Raw genomic sequence first — 21373 nt, forward strand, 5'->3', positions numbered from 1 at the left:
TGCGGCGCCCCAACCCCCTGATCAGCCCTGCTCTGTGTGAGACAGAGGGCAGCGCCCCAAACCCCTGATGGGCCCTGCTCTGTGCGTGACAGGGTACAGAGCCCCAACCCCCCTGATGGGCCATGCTCTGTGCATGATAGGGGGCAGCGCACCAACCCCCTGATTGGCCCTGCTCTGTGCGTGACAGGGGGTGGCGCCGCAACCTCCCCCCTCCACACCCTGCCTTGAGTGTGACAGAGGGCAGTGCCCCAACCCCCCAATCGGCCCTACCCTGAGCGTGACTGAGGGTGGCATCGTGCCGGGGTCCAGCCCCAGCAGGTCCAGGGGTTCCCAAAGGCGTGGACGGAGTCGGCGAAGAAGGAAGGACACAGAGACAGCGTTCAGTTGATCAGCAGCCTAGCCAGGACCTCTAGCCAAGTTCTGTTCATGATCCCAAGAGAGGTTCTGCTACGGATCTCCAGCCCGGTTCTGTGGCCATGTTCCCTCGCTAGGTTCTCCAGCCAGGTTCTGTCTGAGATCTCTAGCCAGGTTTGGTCACCAGGTTCTAGTCAGGTTCTCTTGCCATATTTCTGTAGTCAGGTTCAGTTCAGGATCTTTTGCCATGTTCTCTCCAGCTAAGTCCTTCTGTCTCTAGAGAACGTTCTGTGTAGGTTCTGTGCCTAGGCTCTGTCTCTCTTGGTCCTGTCTTCCAAGCCCTGTGTTCTAAGTTCTGTGTCTGAAGTTCTGTGTTCTAAATTCTGTTTTGTTACAACTGTATTTATACCAGTTGATTCAATCCTATCAATCTCTATTACAAAGGTTAGGGCGTTTCTTATCTCCATTCCAGGGAGTAAAGATTATGTAGCTTAAGCATGATTGTTCGTAGTTAAAGTGATTAATTACCCGCCTGGCACTTAGTTGAGGGGTTTTATTCCCTCCCTAACTTCAGGGGAAAATCCCTACCTGGGGATTCAACCTTTCTCGGAGAGGTGACCTTGGTTAAAACACAGCGCCAAGAAGGTGAGCAAACATATTAAGAACCGTATGCCATATATGCCAGGTCCCTTGAAACAGCAAGGATGGACCGGCTCCCGGCAAATACAAGGATGGACCGGCTCCCGGCAGCATCGCAACCTCCCGATCCACCCTGCTCTGTGCATGACAGGGGGCAGCGCCCTAACTCCCCAATCGGTCCTGCTCTGAGCCCGACCAGGGGCTGCACCTAGGGACTGGGCCTTCCCTCTGCCACCTGGGAGCAGGCCTAAGACAGCAGGTCATTATCTCCCGAGGGGTCCCAGACTGCGAGAGGGCACAGGCCAGGCTGAGGGACCCCCCTCCCCCCGAGTGCACAAATTTTTGTGCACCGGGCCTCTAGTCTATATATATACAAGCCCAAGCAACCAACAGACCAAATGATCGAACGACTGGTCGCTATGATGGGCACTGACCACCAGGGGGCAGATGCTCAGCACAGGAGCTGCCCCCTGGTGGTCAGTGTGCTCCCACAGCCAACCTCCCATGGCTGGCCAACCTCCCATAGTCCCTACCCCTGGCAAGCTGGCCCTGATCAGCCCTGATTGAGACGGGGCAAGATGGCCCTGATCGCTGGCCAGGTCGAGGGACCCCACCTATGCATGAATTTGTGCACCAGGCCTCTAGTTCTAAAATAAAGAAATATGGAAAAAACACTTCTCATTTAATTACATAACTTGGAGAGATTTTTTTTGTTAGAAGTCGCCAACTACCACCAATTTACTGTTTTTCTTGAATATGACTATGAACCAGAAAGAATTAGAAAGAGCTGTTAGTAACTTTTTTAATCTTAAATTTGAAACTGAATGTGCCCTTCAACTCCCCAGAACAGCTGACAATGTTGTGGCCTATGTATATTACTATGCAGACACAAAAATGCACATCAATTTATTCAATAAACATAAAGTAGCCTTCTTTCTAAAGAATATATTTTATATTTAGTGAAATATGGTGGTGTTAGAGAAAAAAACATGCATTTCAGAGTCACAAGAACCTAGATTTCTCACATAGTGGAGCTTAGGAGGCTGAGCCACTTTGCTGGGTAGCACAGGTAGTGAGCAGCCCACTGAGATCCATATCCAGACCTGCAGACTTGAGTGATTTCAACACCTCTGCTTCTAGGTACTACCTGTCTGCCTCCCCGAAACAATACTTGCCACTTATCAAGCATATATATAGTCTTTGTATTGTGCTTACATCATAATCGAATCCTGCAGCAGACATTTCTGTTCTGAATTATGTTTTGTATTTTTGCCACACGTTGTTGATTTTACTAACAATATACATGTGTTAAATTATAAATATGTCTCAGGTAGGTTTCTCCATGAGGGTAGCAATGGTGGCTTACCTACTTTATCCTCTAGACCAGCGGTTCTCAACCTGTGGGTCGCGAACAATGAAAATTCATTCTGCATATCAGATATTTACATTACAATTCATAACAGTAGCAAAATTACAGTTATGAAGTAGCAAAGAAAATAATTTTATGGTTGGGGGTTACCACAACATGAGGAACTGTATTAAAGGGTCGCGGCACTAGGAAGGTTGAGAACCACTGCTCTAGAGGATTTAACATTGTGCTTTAGTCAGAGTAAGTGCCCAAAATGTTAATGGATGGTAATTGGATTTAAGGATCTATTTTGTATCCATTTAAATTTAATAACCCGTAGAATCTACTCTGCTAGATATTCACTCTGCCAGTTTGAATAGATATATCTACTCTATTAGTTTGTAATCAGTAATGAAATTTTAGTTCTGACTCCAATCCTTAAAGGCTTTAAGCAAAATGATCAAAATACGTCATACAAATGTTTTATAGACCAGTGAGCATAATAAATAAGTGCTTCTGTGTCTTGGCCAGAATTCGTCTTACCATGGAGAGAGAAGCTGGGATTTCTATCATTACAATTGCATCCTGCTTCATCCAGACATACATATTATTCTCTGCTACCTAGAACACATGTTCCTGGAGGATTAAAATAAGAATTTGATAAATATTTATTGAATTGAGTTGAATGTATAAGCCAATGAATAACTTCAAGTGTTGGGGGTGGCAGGAGTGCATTGGAATAACAAAGCCAGACAATGGATCAGATTAGTCAGGAAAACTTTTACAATGTAAGTGAGTCTCATGCTACAATTTAAATAAAAGAAATTGATGGAAAACATGGAGACTGATTTACACAAATGAGCCCGTCTAGACTTAATCTTAAGAGCTGGCAAAGAACCAAATGAAGGAATCAAAGAAAAAGCTTAGCCAGAATATAGCACAGAGATTGTGTATGGAAGGAAGTGAGAACAAGTGGGATCAAATATAAGCAACCAAAATGAGTTTTTGTTAGATATCTCTAAAGGATTCTTATACTCAATACTCAACCTTCTTTCTTTCCACAGACTATTAGAATATGAATTTCAATTTTGGTCACGCACAAATCTGCCACAAAGATCTCTAATGCTTGCAATAGTATGTTCATACTTTATAGACACCAATGTCATGCTTATTTTAAAAACTGTAAAGAGCTCGTATTTCATGAAAATTATATTTGTAAACATGCTCAGTTGAACAAATACTACAGTATGAGATACATAACACCTCCTTAATTGTGTATTATTATCCTGATGAATTAGGAAGTAGGGTACATCTTTTTTTCTTATCAAAAACCCCCATCTCTTGGGGACACTGTTTGATGCTGCCTAATGCAGTCAGAATTGGAAAAGAGCTGAGCGACCTTTCAGTAAGAAATGCAGGCTTTGGGAGAACTCCGCTTTTCTCAGCGGGGGCGTTGCATGTATTCAGTATTACTTGATTGCAGGCACTATGCTATGCACTGTCTCATACCTCAATATCCTATTTAAGAAAGGAGGAAGCCAAGCCCATAGACATGAAGTACACACCTAATGACTCACCGCTGGTAACTGGGAAAGCCAGCATTCTAAACCCGGTCAAAGCCAGCGCTTTACCTATTACAAACACTGCCTCTCTATCACACAAAAGTACCATAGAGTTATTTTCATCTGTTATGTCCAAAACAAGAAAAATGAAGTAAATTGACCCTCCCACAATTCTGTCATATTTCACTAATCTATTTCTAGTTAAAATCAACATAAAAGTGAAAAGTATAGGATATTACTCAAAATGAGCAAAAGTAGTAATCATGCTGAAATAAAGTAGAACTATTTCATAGTTTTATAACTGACCCTTTCATTTTTTCCATTTATTTGAGGAGTAGACTAGTTCATTATATTTAGAGTATAGCAAATTTTGGCATGACTAAGAACCTGAAACTCATCTTTGGCTCACAACTATTCCAACTGATTGGGCTATTTGGCTGAACAGATTAAATAGTTATGGGAAAATATGTCAATCAATTGTGTCTCTGAAAGCTACATGCATCACTTGTCTTTATATCATTTTGCATGGTTTGGCATTCAATAACTCATAAAAATAAATGCTGAGGAGAAAAATACAATTTTTCCTGAAATTCCTTAGAAATTGATACCAATTGATTCTTGAATGGCCTACAAACATTGACATTTATTTGTTTTGACTGTCATTAATACTAAGAAGGAAAAATAAAAGCTGAACAATCAACAGGGATTGAGGATCAGAATGAATTACAACCGCATTCTCAGAGAAGATGAGAAAACCGAGAATGAAACAAAACTCCCTGGACTATAGATCCAGTAAAGCTTTTATTTGAACACATTTGATTGGAGGTCCCTGAGGGTGACAGGCATCTCCAGGTCTGGGCTTATGATGTCTTACCCATCATTCATTAAGAGTCCCAGAAAAATCTTCAGTGTGATTTCTGAAGCTTGCACTCAAGGTGCTCACTGCCTTTCGATCACAAATCATTCGTTTCGTTACACAGACTCCACGAAAAGAGATTATGTGCATACGAATGCCCCAACACTGGAAATAAATCTACACTTTAACTTTGTTGACCCTGCAAAACCTCCCATCAACAGAAATTCCTGGAGTCTCTCTGTTTGAACAACTCAATCTGAGTCCAGCACTATTCTCTAGATACCATCCAATGTCTCTCAGGATTGCAAATACAACGCCTTCAAAACCTCATTAGTGAACTTAGAGTTCTAAAATGCAAGTTTCATTTAGAAAGTCATATGCTACAGAGGGACTATGGATTCTTTTTCAGTGTGTAGACCTCAATAGCACAGTCAGTTTGAGAGCCTAGTTCTCTCTACTGACTAGACTTACTATCAAGATTGAAGAGAGACAGTGTGATATTTAATTCATATAACTCATATGAACTAATGTGCATATGATCCATATAAGGAAATGTTTTTGGTCGGGACGGCCCCGGTGATGTTGAAATGGCCCCAGTGAGGTGGGGGCGGCCCCGGTGAGGTTGAAATGGATAATAAAGACTAATATAAACTGATGAACAAAAATAGATGCAGAGGCAGAGCAGCATTGAACAGACTGTCAAACTACAGTGGGAAGCCTGGGGAGGGCTTGGGGAAGGGGGGGGGGTGGTTAAGAGATCAACCAAAGGACTTGTATGCATGCATATAAGAATAACCAAGGGACACAAAACACTGTGGGGTAGGGGAGGCCGGGGGAAAATCAAGGGAGGGGGGAGCGGGGAAGGAGACATATGTAATACTCTTTATAATACTTTAAGAAATAAAAATTATTTAAAAAAGAAAATGTTTTTGTTTTTATTCCTCCGTTCTAAGAATATTTGGAGCTAAAACTGCCAAAGGGAAAGTCAATAGCCCCAAAATGTGGCTGTGATAGAAAGTGCAATAAATATCATCCCCAAAACATTTTACATTATATTTCTGGTCTCATTTTTTAGATGTACAGAACGATTTTAAATGCTGCCAAAACTCCTGGGTACTTACCCAAATGTTCACTAAGATCCAGGTCTTTTTTGGTTCACTGGTGTTTAACAGGCATCAGGCCCATTAAATTTAATTGTAACCATATTGTCTGCTTAACCGTAAGTGGAAAAGAATGGGGGCCACAACATTTAATAGTCAGAAGGCCTGGTCGAGGCTGGCTTTTTACTGGAAGGTTGTGTACAGCTCTGGGTTCCAAAGGCCAACAGACAAGGATAATTTGGATACAGTTCATTCAAGCCTTAGAGGGGCCCTGGAATATTCATCCAGAAGAGAAAATGAGAAAGACTGTATATATTTTAAAAGATGAGTAAATAAACTTCCATTGAAGACAATAAATAAAGAGTTACTTTAGAATGAAGTGTGGCATTACTCAAGTTTGGGGTAACAAACTAATTTTCTAACAACTAAAATGATTGGCTCCAGAATTGAAAAATTGGGGTAACTATGGGTTCTTCTCTGAGATATATAAAATGGAGTGAGTTTCTGGGACTTGGGTTGATTTACGTATTTTCATGAAGATGTGTGGTTAGATTAGGTATTTCCTGAAGTTCTTTTCCAATTCTAGATTTCTAATACTGGTGATCAAATATATAACTTCTCATAAGTCTACTTAAAGACAAGTAAGTTTAAGTAAATACAGAAATGTGATTAAATAAACTGAAGAAAGTGGTATTGCATTTATTTTGGAATAGAGAAAATGTCATCCCTCTAAATAAAAACACAGGAACCAAACTATTTAACTACAGATTTCCCAAGAGTAAAAGCAAAGAGCACACAGTACAAGAATAGACAATGAGCTCTACTGTATAGCCTCAGAGAACTTATCGCAAATAAGCCCTTAACAGAAAATGCACTAAAAATCAGTTTTCTACAAGGTCACCAAATTATTAGCCCTCCCCCCAAAAGAATTTTAAAAGGTGAAAGTTTTCTTTTGCGCTTCTCTACCCCCTCATCTCAAGTTTCCAGTATCTTTTTATTGCCTCTGGCTGTTCAGAGTCATTCCTAGGAGCAAGCACATAGTCCCGCCCTCTCTACCGTAAACACCCTTTGCTGTTACATTTTTTTAGGCATGATGTTTTCAATTTAAAAAATTTTTGTACTGTTTTCCATTATTTTGAGTTAAGCTGATAAATCTATGCCAGAGGATGATAGATCCTTAACAGGTTACGCATCTGTTGCTGCAGTGCTTCTCCTGCTCAGAGCCCTAGGCTACTGGTTAGAAAGGGATCCACAGGCATTTTGTTGCCCCTCCAATCCTACCAGTCAGGTGCCCCCTTCACCTAAGTGTTTAGACCAGCGCAGATGAACTAGTAAACAATCTGGATTTACATGTTGAAACATCTTTCTGTTCTCTTTCTCCTCTATCAAATATAAACAGAATGTATATGTATTTTAAATTTAAAATTAAATATTTCAAATACTATTATTTTATTATTATTTCTGCAAACTTTTTTAAAATGTATTTTTATTGATTTCAGAGAGGACGGGAGAGGGAGAGAGAGATAGAAACATCAATGATGAGAGAGAATCATTGATTGGCTGCCTCCTGCATGCCTCCTACTGGGGATCAAGCTAGCAACCCAGCATGTGCCCTGACCGGGAATCAAACCATGACCTCCTGGTTCATAGGTTGATGCTCAAGCACTGAGCTACACTGGCTGGAATGCAAACTCTTGAAAAGGTTTAAAAAATAGCCGAAACCGGTTTGGCTCAGTGGATAGAGCCTTGGCCTGCGGACTGAAAGGTCCTGGGTTCGATTCCGGTCGGGGGCATGTGCCTGGGTTGCGGGCATGTCCCCAGTGGGAGATGTGCAGGAGGCAGCTGGTCGATGTTTCTCTCTCATCGATGTTTCTAACTCTCTATCTCTCTCCCTTCCTCTCTGTAAAAAATCAATAAAATATATTTTTAAAAAAAAAAAGAAAAGGTTTAAAAAATAAGCTACGTTTAACTCATTTAACAAGGATTACAATACACGATCTAATTATATAAGTTGAAAAGGTTTGTTAATTATGTCTCTATATGGAAAATTTAATTTTCTTTGCTTCATTAATTGACAATAAAGAAAGGTTTTTCAGGGATTTTTAACAGCACTAATGATATCTGATTCAAAGAACACTCACTTGTTTCCTGGGACAATTTCAATATATTAAAGAGATTTGTTTAGTTTGCCAGGATTGAAAGCTGCAATCAATTTTTATTTGTCAAAGAACATATTGCTATTGAGAGCTAAAAGAAGCAATTGCTTTAAAAAGGTCATTTTACATTTAACAAGGTTTTCGTTGTTATTGCTGTTATTTGTCTTGTTTTGTTTGATAGAGAGTGTTCAGGTAATATTTGAAACATAAGGAATTGTTGGATAGGGCAGAAATATTTGGTACAAATCAGATTATGAAGATTACAAATGAAATCTAGTTTTTATATCTTAACCTTAAATATCATGTGCAAAGTTTGTATTCCAGAACACATAAGCTAACAACACCTAATATTTGTTGCACTTTGCAATTTTTAAACTGTGTTTACATTAATTCTTTCAATCATTACAACAACCCTGTGAAGTAGGAAGGATGGACTTTATAATCCCTATTTTATAGATGAGAAAATAAAGCTTGTAGATATGGTCCTTTACCCAAGAACACACGTCTCATAAAAACTAGCATCCAGGGTTGGTTGGGTTTCATATTATGTTCTTTTGTTGCTGTTTGTTTGTTTGTTTGGTCCTTATACTTATTTCCTCAATAATCATGGTTCTAGATCTTTTTTATTGAGAAAACTATATAAGCATTTGGGTTTTTGCTGCAAGAACTGATCAATAGTTCAAATCTCTGGTTGCCATACACATTGCTATACACAGCCAAACAGTGACAGTCCTTTTAAACTATCCTCATTTCCAAAAGCAGGATGAAGATTCAGGGAGATGACATTACTAAAACCACACAGTTCTCCGCGAGATGCTATTTGCATCTAAGTCCTCTCCAAAGGTGCGTATAAAAAGAGAAAATGATGGAGTCTATAAGGGAACTAGCACACTGCCATCTAGTGATTAGGAGGTCTGATAAGAAAAGGCTTCTGGAGAAAATATAAATTTTGTTCACAGGGATATTAAAATATAATTTCTTATCTACTAAGCAAAGTGGTCTAGAGACAATGGACTTACTTAAAGGTTGGACCTGAATGTCTAGTCACATTTACAGAGCCTTCACTGTGTATTGCAAACTGAAATTTGTAGGGCCAGAATCATGCCATAGGAAACGCATGGGCTCTAGAACCAGAATGATCTGTTTGTGTAATCTGTCACTTCCAATGGAAGGAATTCTGCAAAAAATCACCTCACCTCTCTGATGCACACTTTCCTCAATTACAAGTGGTAAATATTTGGCATTCAAGAAGCTGTAGTTACTATTTCAGGAGCTCAAATGAGTTCCCTGGCTATATTATGTTCAGACAGTAACAATGCCTGCAGAATTCTGAAAGCTGCTCTTTAGTAGTCAAAGGACATCTAGAAATCAAGATGGGCAATCGTTTTCAAGGTTGGCATAGGGAGGCAAGTTCTAGGACATTATGGAAAAGTCTGCCACTATGAACAAGGACAGTGATGAAAAATTGCTATAAAATTACCTCCAATCTGATATTTCATTATTGTATTTACTTACTTGTATTTATTTGTAAATTATGAGTGCATATCATCTGCACTTCTTATTAACACAAATATAAGTTAACATTTTTAAGTGAGATAATATATTTCAAAATGATTTTAAAATGCTACAGCACTTTAAAATTGTGGGATCAAAGTATGATTCTTTGTTTTCAGCAGAAATAAATTTGCTTTTTTTGTGTGTGTTTTTTAAAAATATGTTTTTATTGATTTTGTTAGAGAGAGGAAGGAGAGGGATAGAGAGATAGAAACATTGATGAGAGAGAAACATCATCAATCAGCTGCCTCCTGCAGGCCCCCTAGAGGGGATGGAGCCCGAAAACCGGGCATGTGCCCTAACTGGGAATCGAACCGGTGACCTCTTGATTCATGGGTCAACACAACCACTGAGCCATACAGGCCAGGCTGCTTATTTATTTTTTTATCAGCTAACCACATTCCTATTTTTGGACCCAATGATAAATATTCTATTCGATTTTTACCTTCTTTTCTTATGTATATTCTCTAATAAGAAAGGAATCTGAAAAAGTCAGTCTGTTTTGTCCTGATATTCTTAAAACAGATCCCTTACTACAATCTATACTTAGACTTGTTTCCACTATTCAAACCCCTTTTGTCCATCCTTATTGTTTATACCTACAAAAATCCAACACCAAGTCCTGCCTGGCTACCAATTAATCCAATGACCTTTGCTGTCTTACGTTACTAGAAAAAGCACTTAAATGTGAGATTAAAATCACCTCCATTTATTTAATAACTAAATAATGTTTGGGTATTGCAGATCATTGTTCTTTATCAGAAATAATAATCAGCTTTACTTTTTTACAGGAAATGGAAAATAAAACCTCAACAAATGGATGCAATCCTTCAGAATGGCTCTCAAATGGACAGAGAGGAAAATTGATCTGGTTACTTGTCAATTGCATTATTCAGAGATGACATCATCTGCAAAGCTATAGCCAATGCTGGCTCATTGCCCACCCATGACAGCCTTTCATAGATAAGAAACCTGTTCCGTAAAGATATAAGCTCTCGAGAGCTGTCATTTGAGCTTTGAAACCTAATTAAATAACTTTCTACCAGCCTCATTAGTAAGCACTAAATCAAATTCTATGCAAACACCTGAACACAGGACAGCGAATGCTAACAAAACATTTCATAGCATATCAGCATCACCAGTGTGTTATTCTAGAAGAAAAGCAGGCTGTTGGCTGAGATCGTTTCTATATTTATTTCTGGTTTTGTTTGTGATCCACTGTAGAGATGAACCTGTAAGATTGTTGCTAATTGAAATGCAGAATTAAAGTCTTTTGGCAATGAAATGCTCTTTGATGTTATTCTAACAATTCTATTCTGTTCCATCAGTGAGCGTGAAACACAACATGCTTCTTTACCTGGCGGGTTGTGCTCATTGAGAATCACAAGTGATGCCGGTGTAGGTCTTCTTTTCCTGATCTGTGAACAACAAAGGCCCAGCTGAGGTCAGTGAGAGTCAGGCACTGCTCCAGGTTGCCCTGCATCTTGCAAAGCTATCCCATCCTCATCTTTCCCAACATACAAAAGCAAATATCTGGAGGGTGCACAGTAGGTGCTCGCTCACTAAATTAATTTTGAAACATAGAAAGTCAGACAGTAGAACTGTCATATATGAATATCACCTTTGTTTACCAAAAAGCTACTACACTTCCACAAAAAAGAAGTAGTTGTATACAATCAAATGATGCCTCTGAAAATTAATATGCACTGAAGGTAGAGGGATGACTTGCTAATTTCATAATATTAATGATGCTTTAAAGATCCATTGTCCTTATTTCTAAATGAGAGAAGCTTAGAAAACTCAAATTTCTAGCAGGTTAAATTTAACAGCATGAGTTTTTAATTTTAATTAATATTATAAGTTTTCCTCATTTTCTAGTATAGTATTTAGAATAAATCAACAAATAAAAAATAAATATGGATCTTATGAGGGTATGTTATTCATTTAAAACAAATTGTTTTAGTGTGTGTGTGTTTTTCTTAATTTAAGTTATAGGAATATATTATGATTAGAATCTCTAATATGTCCATGATTCTTTGAATATATAGGTAAATTCCTGAAGTACATGTCAGTAGGAAAGTAGACAAAATTTACCAATGACATCTTGTCCAAGATAGAACCAATGCCTCATTCAACACAGATGCATGTTCAAGGTTGTATTTAACTGGCCCAAGCCTGGGTGAATCTACTTCAACCTTGTGGAAAATTATGAGTCTCAGATTTAATAATTGTTTTTAAAGCTTTGTATATAATATTTGGTAAAAGATTCGGGGATAACTTAGTTTTTAAGAAATTAATGAATTAAGTTGATGACCTTATAAATTTCTTTGCTTTTGCCTCCTCGCTGCTATAATTTTACCACAAATGATATTTTAAGTGGTTCTGAATATGAAAGGCAATACTACAGATGTAAACCAATCACATGTGGGAGAGTCAGAGACAGAGACAAAGAGAAAAATACATATAGACATAGTATAGATGAAAAAGGAATTCAGGAAATGTTAAAATACTATCTTTAATATCTGAATTAAATGTTTTTTTAAATTATACATATACCTACACATCCTATCTATCATATGTTACATATATTTATAATTACTGCTCTGGATATATAATAAAAAAACATTAAAATAAAATATTAAGTCTATAATCTGAAATCATTCCAAGATTTAATGCTTTCATGGTTAAATGAATCTTTATTTATCTTTTTATTTCATAAATAATGAAATAAAAGGTTGTTAAATTTTAGAATTTATTTTTAAGTTTCTCTAAATGTTGAACCTGCTATTTTAATAAGCAAAAGCAAAGGTATTTTCGGATCCAAATCTGAATTGCTAACATAACCATTTTCCCTAACAGATGCTAATTTTGCATCCCATGAAATGCTGCGATAATTCACCCAGTGCAACTCAAATACAAGTGCATATGGAAACCAATTTATTTCTCATTCATGTATCCTGGAAATCCACGAAGTTGGGCAAATTCAAGAGGTAGAGAAACCTTCAATTAATAACAAGAATGTATGTCCATGTTACTCTATATCCAATAACCGGTCCCCACCCAATTCTGCTTACCTGCTCCGCCGCTTCGGGTGCAATCTGACTCTGGAACAAAGGTACAGCAAACTGTATCTTTTTGGGACTGTTGGGCTCCATGGCAATGATGAGAATTAGTCAGACACGTGAAGGACTCAGAAGGACTAACCCCAAGTGGTGTCTGGGATGTGTTTCCTCGGGCACACTCCACCCAGCCACACAGAGCGCTTCGTAATAAATAGCTGTAATTCCAGCGTGAGCAAGTGAAGACGCCGAGGTCTGAGTAACTCCCTCCTTAAAATCCACACCGATGTCTGGTTTGACTGTTCCTCACCAACCTCTCGGATCTTCTCAGCACAAGACAGAAAGGAATAATAAGCTAATTGTATGCCTCTTCACTAATACACATGCCAAACATTCACTCAGCAGCTAATTGAAAATGCAATGCTAGCCTTGAAGGACTCGCTGCCCTGGGATTTGAAAGAAAGGCTCTATCCATTGCACATTACTAACCGGCTGCTCCAAAGTGCAACATAAGCTCCCTCTGAGTATTGCAGGGATGGGCCGTTCATTATTGATGAATTTAAAGCAGGAAGTTTTTGGAGTTGGGGGCAGGGTCTGAGTATGGGATCATTTCATTTCTCTTGCAGCAACTTATAATTCAGACACCCTTGCTATTTTACATTCAGCCACCAAATAGATGAATGGCCACAGAGGGTAAGCCACAACCAATAATATCTGCTATATCTGGTTAGGTGAGATTAATCATAGCAGGCAGAGCATCTGTGGTGTAGTGAGGACAGCATTGCCACCCGCTGAGCAGATCTTGGTTCCGGTTCCATCTCTTCCATTAACAAGCTCTGTAGCCTGAAGCAAACCACAGGCTATGTCTAGGCCCCCATACTCTCATTAGAAAAATGGGGGGTTGGACTCAATGACCTTTAAGATCCTTTCTGTTTCAACATTCTACAATTGTAGTTCTACAATTTTCATTAGAGTGGAAATTATTGGATAGCTAAATTTAGCAAACAGCTTGGTCACTGCTGCTGCAATGACCTCTATTTCATTTCCTGGTGGAGCTGGATATACCCTCTGATTTGGATGAACACAGAAATGGCTAGAAAACATTAGTGGAAACATAAGCAGGGGTCCTCAAACTTTTTAAACGGGGGGCCAGTTCACTGTCCCTCAGACCGTTGGAGGGCCGGACTATAGTTTAAAAAAAACTATGAACAAATTCCTATGCACACAGCAGCGGCAAAAACACCCGGCGGGCCGGATAAATGTTTTCGGTGGGCCGCATGTGGCCCGCGGGCTGTAGTTTGAGGACCCCTGCATGGTATCCAACATTGTGTTTTGTTGTCAATAGTGGGGATATGTGCAAAGATAAAGAAAAAACTTGGGGAAAATTTTCATAAAAGGTGTAATTTCCAAAATGATAGATGGTGGTCCTATTGGCTGGTGGTCAAGGTAGAGAAACACTGCCTGCTCTCCACACCTGTGAATGTTAAAGGGGAGGCAATAACATAGATGGCCTTCATGCATTCAACTCCTTTTGTGAAGGAAGCCTGACAATGAAGCAGCTTTCATGGAAGAAAGTACTTAGCTTTCTACTTCCTTATTTGAAATGTATTGTTGCCCGGCCAATGCTGCTCAGTGGTTGAGTGTTGTTCGAGGAATCAAGAGGTCCTGGTTTGATTCTAGATCAGAGCACATGCCCGGATTTCGGGCTAGATCTCCAGTAGGGAGCATGCAGGAGGCAGATGATGAATGATGTTTCTGTCTCTTTATCCCTTCCCCTTTCTCTCTAAATAATCAATAAAAACATTTTAAAAGAAATATATTGTTTAATGAATACTAGATTTCTTATATGTTTTGGGATTTATATAATACATTTAGACATTGACTATGATTCCAGTTACTAACAAATTAAGTTTTCTTCCTTTTTAAAAAAATTCTGAGCCTATACCAGGAACCCATCTTAATGATTTAAGCATGCAACATTCTGTTGAAAGAACATAGAAAGTAATATGCATTATTCAAGCAGATTTCTACACCCACTAGGGAAAAAAGCAAATGCAGATGTGGATGTGAAAGCACTTTCAGTTGGAGAACAGTGCTGACCAGCAAGAACTTTTGTGATGGGTGCATCCTTGTAGTGTCGAAGGAAAACTTACAAATTACATTATGTGTAATAGGTTAGAAAGGCTCTAAAAGAAAATCTGAATCAATATCTTTAACGAACTTATTTCTCTGGATATGTTTTCAAATTATATACAAGGAAAACAAGGAAGTATTTTTAGTGAGAAATTAATTCAAAACTTTATTTAGAGTAATGATTAAGAGCATGATATACTTGGCAGCCTAGATTTCAAACCCTAGCTCTAATACTTATTCAGTTTATCCACATGGGCAGTAATAGAACTTTCTACTTGTGAGGTTTAGATGAATTATTTTTTTTTTAAAAGCTCATTACATGTTCAGCACATGATGCCACTCAGTAAAAGATAGCTGTTACTTTTCCTTCATTAGATAGCAGACTAATAGGTGATAAAGTGAAATTTTATGTATGCATTATGATATAAAGATTGACTAAATGATTCTCATTAACTAACTGCTCTATTTTGAATAATTTGACCAGAGATAATATAGTATAAAGGGATTACCTAGCCCCTTTAAGCTTCTTCTTCCCCAGGCCAGCTCCTGGGCATACTGCAGGACTCAGCTCAGGTTTATCACCTCTAAGAAGCTTTTATAGGTTTATTCCTACTCACACTGGGCTTAGACCCACCTCTTCTGTATTCCCAAAACACCCAGCATACCTCTACTTAGTACAATAACTACATGACTGTCTTTTTACTGGTTAGCATTTTGAAATGCCATCCGTCCACCTAGCAAGTATTTGTTGACTCTACTCTGAGCCAGGCCTTTTGCTATGGCATTAGAGGATAGACTGTGGTCAAAGGTGAGTGAAGTCATTTTAAAGCTAAATTCTTTTTCTAAGAATCACGTAAAATACAACTTAAATTTGAAATAATCTAAAAATTTTCATGTGTTTATGTGGAGAGTGTAATTATACTGAATATTAGGTGTACGTTTTTCTCCCTGTTAGAGATAATAGTAATAGCTAACCCTCATATGACAGTTACTGTGTACCAGGCACTCTTATAAGTGCTTTAACTGAGTTGATTTATCTAAAACTCTTAACAACCCTTTGAGATAGATGTCAGTGCCACCCCGGTCCCTAATTTAAAATGAGGAAACTGAGAATCTGAGAGTTTAGTCAATTTGCTCAAGGTCATCCAGGTAATGCAGGGCAGGGCCAAGATTCAAACCAGGCCTAGAACCTGGGCTTTTAATCACGATGGCCGCTATAATATAAGGCCTACCAAGAAGGCACCAGAACCTCTCTCACACTGATATTTCTCTCTCACATCGATGTTCCTCTCTCTCTCCTCCTCCTCTCTAAAATCAATTAAAAAAAAATATCCCCATGCCGAAACCGGTTTGGCCCAGTAGATAGAGCGTTGGTCTGTGGACTGAAAGGTCCCAGGTTCGATTCCGGTCAAGGGCATGTACCTGGGTTGCGGGCACATCCCCAGTAGGAGATGTGCAGGAGGCAGCTGATCGATGTTTCTCTCTCATCGATGTTTCTAACTCTCTATCTCTCTCCCTTCCTCTCTGTAAAAAATCAATAAAATATATTGAAAAAAAATATCCCTGGGTGAGGATTTAAAACAATAACAACAAACAGAATAGCTTCCAAGTTCACCTATGCCGCTTTAAATCTTATATTTTTTCACATTCTACACTTATAAGAAGACTCCTCAGGCAAAACTCACTAAATAACCTTTAATAAACTCTAAACCCCCACAGCACTTAAGTATAAAAGTGTACTTGTAGTCACCCTCATGCTTAAAAGCTGACATCATTGACTCATATATTTATTTAGTGCCTAACATATCCTTTTAAATTGTTTCTTAATTTTCATGATTGCATATTTTGTCTTCCCTAACTCAAACAATGTTGATTTACTCTAGGATCTTCATATTAATGAATGCTATATTTATAATATGTGTTGAATTGAAGAATTACTACTGAGTTATATAAATACTCGGGATTTGTTTTTCTCCTGACTATGGACATGGTGTTTTGTTTAATATTTCTCTGGGTCATCACTCAACTATTTTTTATCTTTGTTTCTTATGGATGTAGGCTCACTAAAGAAGCCAGAAATCGGAGAAAGGTTTTCAGCAAGTTCATATCAGCCGTGAGGCTAGAGCAGTAAGATCCCATCAGAGAGAGGGAGTCTGCTTTGAAGGACCTTTGGACCCATGGGACTCTGTTGATGCCACCACTGGGGAAGCAGCTCATTGGGCAGTCTGAGCTGGGGAGAGTCATACGGAGACACAGTCCATCACAGCCTAGTATGGACGAGGCACCTTTGAAATTTTAGACCAGGTGGACTGTTACAAAGATTTTTAGCTCAGGTCCAGCAAAGACACAGGGGTAATAAGAAGAAGATCTGAGATTTATTCCTTACCCATCCCTCTTTTCATTTGTTTTCATATCTTTCAGTTTTATTCATGGTCATAGTTTAATTTTAGCCTTTCCCTGCCTTTTATTTGGGGGTGATGATTGTTACATGAAATATAGAATTGTAATTAATGTGTTTACCTAATTTATATAAGTTTACAAAATGATTTCATAAATATTATTCATTCATCCAACAAATATTTATTGAACATCTCATTCTATGCCAAACACTGGGATATAGACATGCACAAAATAAAGTCCCAAATTTCAAAGAACTTACCATTAAGAGAAGGCAGAATCCTAAACAAATAAGCATCACAGAACTAGAAATGCTGAAGTAGAACGTGGTGATAGGAAATAAAAAGGGACCTGGGTAGGAGGGTGATGGCTGTCCCTGGGCCACAGGCACTTTTTGTTTGCCCTCACTGTGTTTTTAAAAATTGAGATGACATTTTAAAGCTCATGAAAACAAAGACATCCCGTTTCTCTTAATAAAGTGGAAGGTCTGGAAAATCTGGGTTCTCATGGCCACAAGGTCGCCATCAACTGCAGCAACATAGAGTTACTTTCTGTAAACATGACAGAGATCTCCACAGAGAGCAAGAGGTTTCATCAGGGCTAATATAGGGTGAACATGGTATTCATACTAGCTAGTTCCAGTCAATCCCTGAGCTAGAGGAAAAGGCATGACAACATTTTATACCATGCAAAGAAATGCAAGATGTACTGTGAAGGCAATAGGTAAAACTAGAAAAATTTAAGTAAGAGAGTATCATCACTGGATTTGAGTCCTAGAAAGGTCACTGTTCTACTTGTGTAGAGCATAGACTTGAAGGATTCAAAACCAGAGGCAAGAGCATCTGAAGACATTATAATAATCTACTCAAGAGATGACAAAAGCCTTAACTAAAGTAGCAGCAGTGAAGGTGGAGAGAGGTAGATGGACAGAATATAGTTATTTAATGGAATTGGATGGTGATAAAGAGAGGGGTGAAAGAATGATGGGTCCAAGGTATCTTATTTAGCAGCTTAGCATACGGGATATCATTCACTGAGAGAGAATGTGAGAATGATAAGATATAAAGCAAAAATCAATGATATTTTATTTAGATTTGGGTTGGTACCAGTGAGCCCTGTGAGTCATAACGCTCCTTACATTTTATTATAATTAAAATTAGTGAAAATCAACTTTTAAAATAAAGATGAAAATTATAACCATTTCTTAGGGTAGATGTGAGCAGTTAGAGTCATAATCCATGAAAAGTGCTTACCACATCGCCTGATTGGACGGTATTTTGCCAGAATGGCTACAACATCTCCTATTCCACTTATTCTTCTGCAATGTGCTCTTACTGCTCACTCACAATTAGAATGGAGTCTAATTCCTCTCTCTTTCGTGACTGATCTGTAACCAATAGACTACAGAGGAAGTGATGCCACATGACTGCTGAAGCTAAGTCATAAAAGGCCATACAAATTTTACTTAGTTCTCTTACTTCAATTTACTCTCTAGTCCCTCCATCTGGGACTGCTCCCTCTTAGAAACCAGCTATCACCCTAAAAAAGTCAAAGCCACTTGGAAGATACACGGAAGCACTCTGGTCTACAGCCTTGACTGAGCCTGGGAGTCATGTTTACCAAGATACCCGATATATAAGTTAAGAAGCCCCCAGAACATTCTAGTCCTTAAGTGGTCAAGTCATCCCAGCTGATTGTATTTTTGGAGCTTATGACATAAAGATGCAAAAAACAGCAACAACAACAACAAGCATTCCTGCTCTGCTTTGTCTGCCTACATTCCAGGTGCTTGCTCTTGGGACACTTTCTTTCAGAACCCACGTGCAGTGAGAAGGCCAAGTGACAAGAAGAGGTCATATGTTGACTCCAGACAACAATTCCAGTGAAGGCGAGCCTTTGAGTCATCACAGCCATCCCATGAGACATGTGAGTGAAGAAGCCTCCAGATGACTTCAGCCCCGGCCATATGAGTCACCTCAAGCTGTTTGTGTATTCCATCTGAGGCCCCAGACATCATGGAGCTATCCTCACTTTGCCATGTCTGAATTCTTGACCTACAGAATTTGGCAACATGTAAATTGATTGTTGTTTATACCACTAAGTTTGGAACAGGCTCACTCACATTTAGAAGGGAGTCTAATTCCTCTCCCCTTGGTGACAAATATAGACAAAACTCAGTAATTGTTGGCTACTCTTAAAATTAGAATTATTTTTGTAACAGCTGGCCATTACATATATATGTGTGTATTATATGTATTTATTTATAACTCAGAAGAGAAGTGTACTTTAAAGCTATGTGCATAAAAATATGAGTCATTGTCAAATAAACAATAGAAGACATGGGGGTAGATGAATTAATCCAAGCAGTATGTGGGATGCAAAGAGAAGGAAGTATATAATTTTGAGGAACCCAAAGGTTAAGGAAGGAAAGAGAAGGCAGCATGGAAACAAACAAAAATTATTCAGACAGACCAGGAAAGAATCATAACATGGAAGTCAAGGTTAGTAGTAAAGAAGGTTTCTTTAGGAACATGTAATCAGTACAAAAACAAACAAATAACAACAACAACAAACCTGCAGAAAACATAATTATGATCATTAAAATGTATCTGTTAAATTTTAGTAGCTAGGATGACAAAAAGGATTGGGAGATGGGTAAGTGGGGAAAAAATCTTGGCAATTAAAAGAAAGTCTGCTTCATACATAGGACTTTATTGTAGAGAGTGTGGAAGAGACTGGATGTCTTATAGATGAACAAGACTTGAGTATGCCCTGGGCTGCAAGGAGGTAGCCATTCAACAGAGAGGATGATATACAGAAGATACAGAGAAGAGAGGAGGAGAATTTATAAAAGGAAATGTAAATATAATTTTTTAATTTGAAGAAAATAAAGTGCAGACAATTTATTTCAGATTATATGTCTGTTTCCTGTGCTGAAATTACTACTTTGGATTCTTCTTTATGGATGCCACAGGTGTGCCTCTCTTTCTTAAAAATATAAATAAACAAATCAATGAAGAAATAATTCATTTGTAAAAGTGTTCGCATTTTACCAATTTTTGTTAATGTGATAAAATGATGTTATAATGCCATTTTATTGGGTGTGAATTTGGAATAACTTCTAAAATCTCACCCCTCGTTGTTAGTATGGTTTTCAAATAATTTAGTTTTTTTCACATTGTATTAAGTACAGTTATGTTTATTAAGCAGTATGTTTAGTATACTTTCATTACATATTTTTATGGATACACACACATACTCATGCATAAACACATGCTGATAGACCCATATACACTTACTTATATTTTTGTGTGTGATGTAAGAAAACTGTTTAAAAGGACCTGTTCTGAGATGTTACTAAGAATTATCTGTGGATGGTGGGAGTACAGGTTATATCTTTGTTCTTTATGCTTTTCTATTTTATAAAATGGGCAAGTGTTAATTTTATAATTAAAATATTAGCTTCCAGAATAACAAAGATATGTGTTTAAATAATACATTCTTTTTCTGTTTGGTTGGTTGTTGTTTTTTTGTTAATCCTCACCCAAGGATATTTTTCCATTGATTTTTAGAGAAAGTGGAAGGGAGAGGGAGAGACAGAGAAACATTGATGTGAGAGAGACACATCAATTGGTTGCCTCCTGCATGCACCCCGACCAGGGCAGGGTACTTGCAATCAAGGTACATGCCTTTGACGGGAATGGAACCTGGGACCCTTCAGTGCATGGGCCAACACTCTATCCACTGATCCAAACCAGCTAGGGCTTAAATAATACTTTCTATAAAAAGGCTTAATTTTCATTCATTAAGATATTATTTTTATACTTTCCCTTAAATAAAAAAAATGAATATAGAGTCATTTTTTAAAAAAAACATGTTTGTTTGTTTGTTTGTTTGTTTTTAAATTAAAGTCAACCTGCATTGGATGAGAGCATTATTTCCATAAGACATTGAATTTACCTTACCTATTAAATGCAAAAGAACACTGTTCTTAATACTCTTGTATTTACCTCTAAGAGCAATATAACAGGGTAAACTGCAGGTACACAGAGGGCCTTTCAATATACTTGCTAATACATGTAATATAATGCATAGGAACTACAATAATTGGAATTTCTTGTTTTCTTGTAGTTTCCTTGAAAACAGCTATTATTTTCTTATTGCCTTAGCTTTGTTGATTCTTTCTCTAAGCTATGAATAGAAAAACATAGTCTT

At 38.1% G+C, this 21373-nt stretch overlaps 1 protein-coding gene across 2 annotated transcripts in view; it reads right to left on the reverse strand.

The window, feature by feature from the left end:
• Positions 1–12919, reverse strand: part of PPP1R1C (protein phosphatase 1 regulatory inhibitor subunit 1C) — a 116678-nt gene extending 103759 nt beyond the window's left edge. The window contains exons 1-2 of one of the 2 annotated variants that reach the window (XM_059702490.1): positions 12644–12919; positions 10927–10987 (exon numbers count right to left, since the gene is read on the reverse strand). In XM_059702490.1, coding sequence (XP_059558473.1) covers positions 10927–10987; positions 12644–12724 — 142 coding nt within the window. In that variant the 5' untranslated portion in view covers positions 12725–12919. The remainder of the gene's footprint in view (positions 1–10926; positions 10988–12643) is intronic. The other variant, XM_059702489.1, reaches the window with a different exon arrangement.
• Between the last annotated feature and the right edge of the window lie 8454 nt (positions 12920–21373).

This window comes from Myotis daubentonii, chromosome 7, assembly GCF_963259705.1.
Source record: "Myotis daubentonii chromosome 7, mMyoDau2.1, whole genome shotgun sequence".
NCBI lineage: Eukaryota > Metazoa > Chordata > Mammalia > Chiroptera > Vespertilionidae > Myotis > Myotis daubentonii.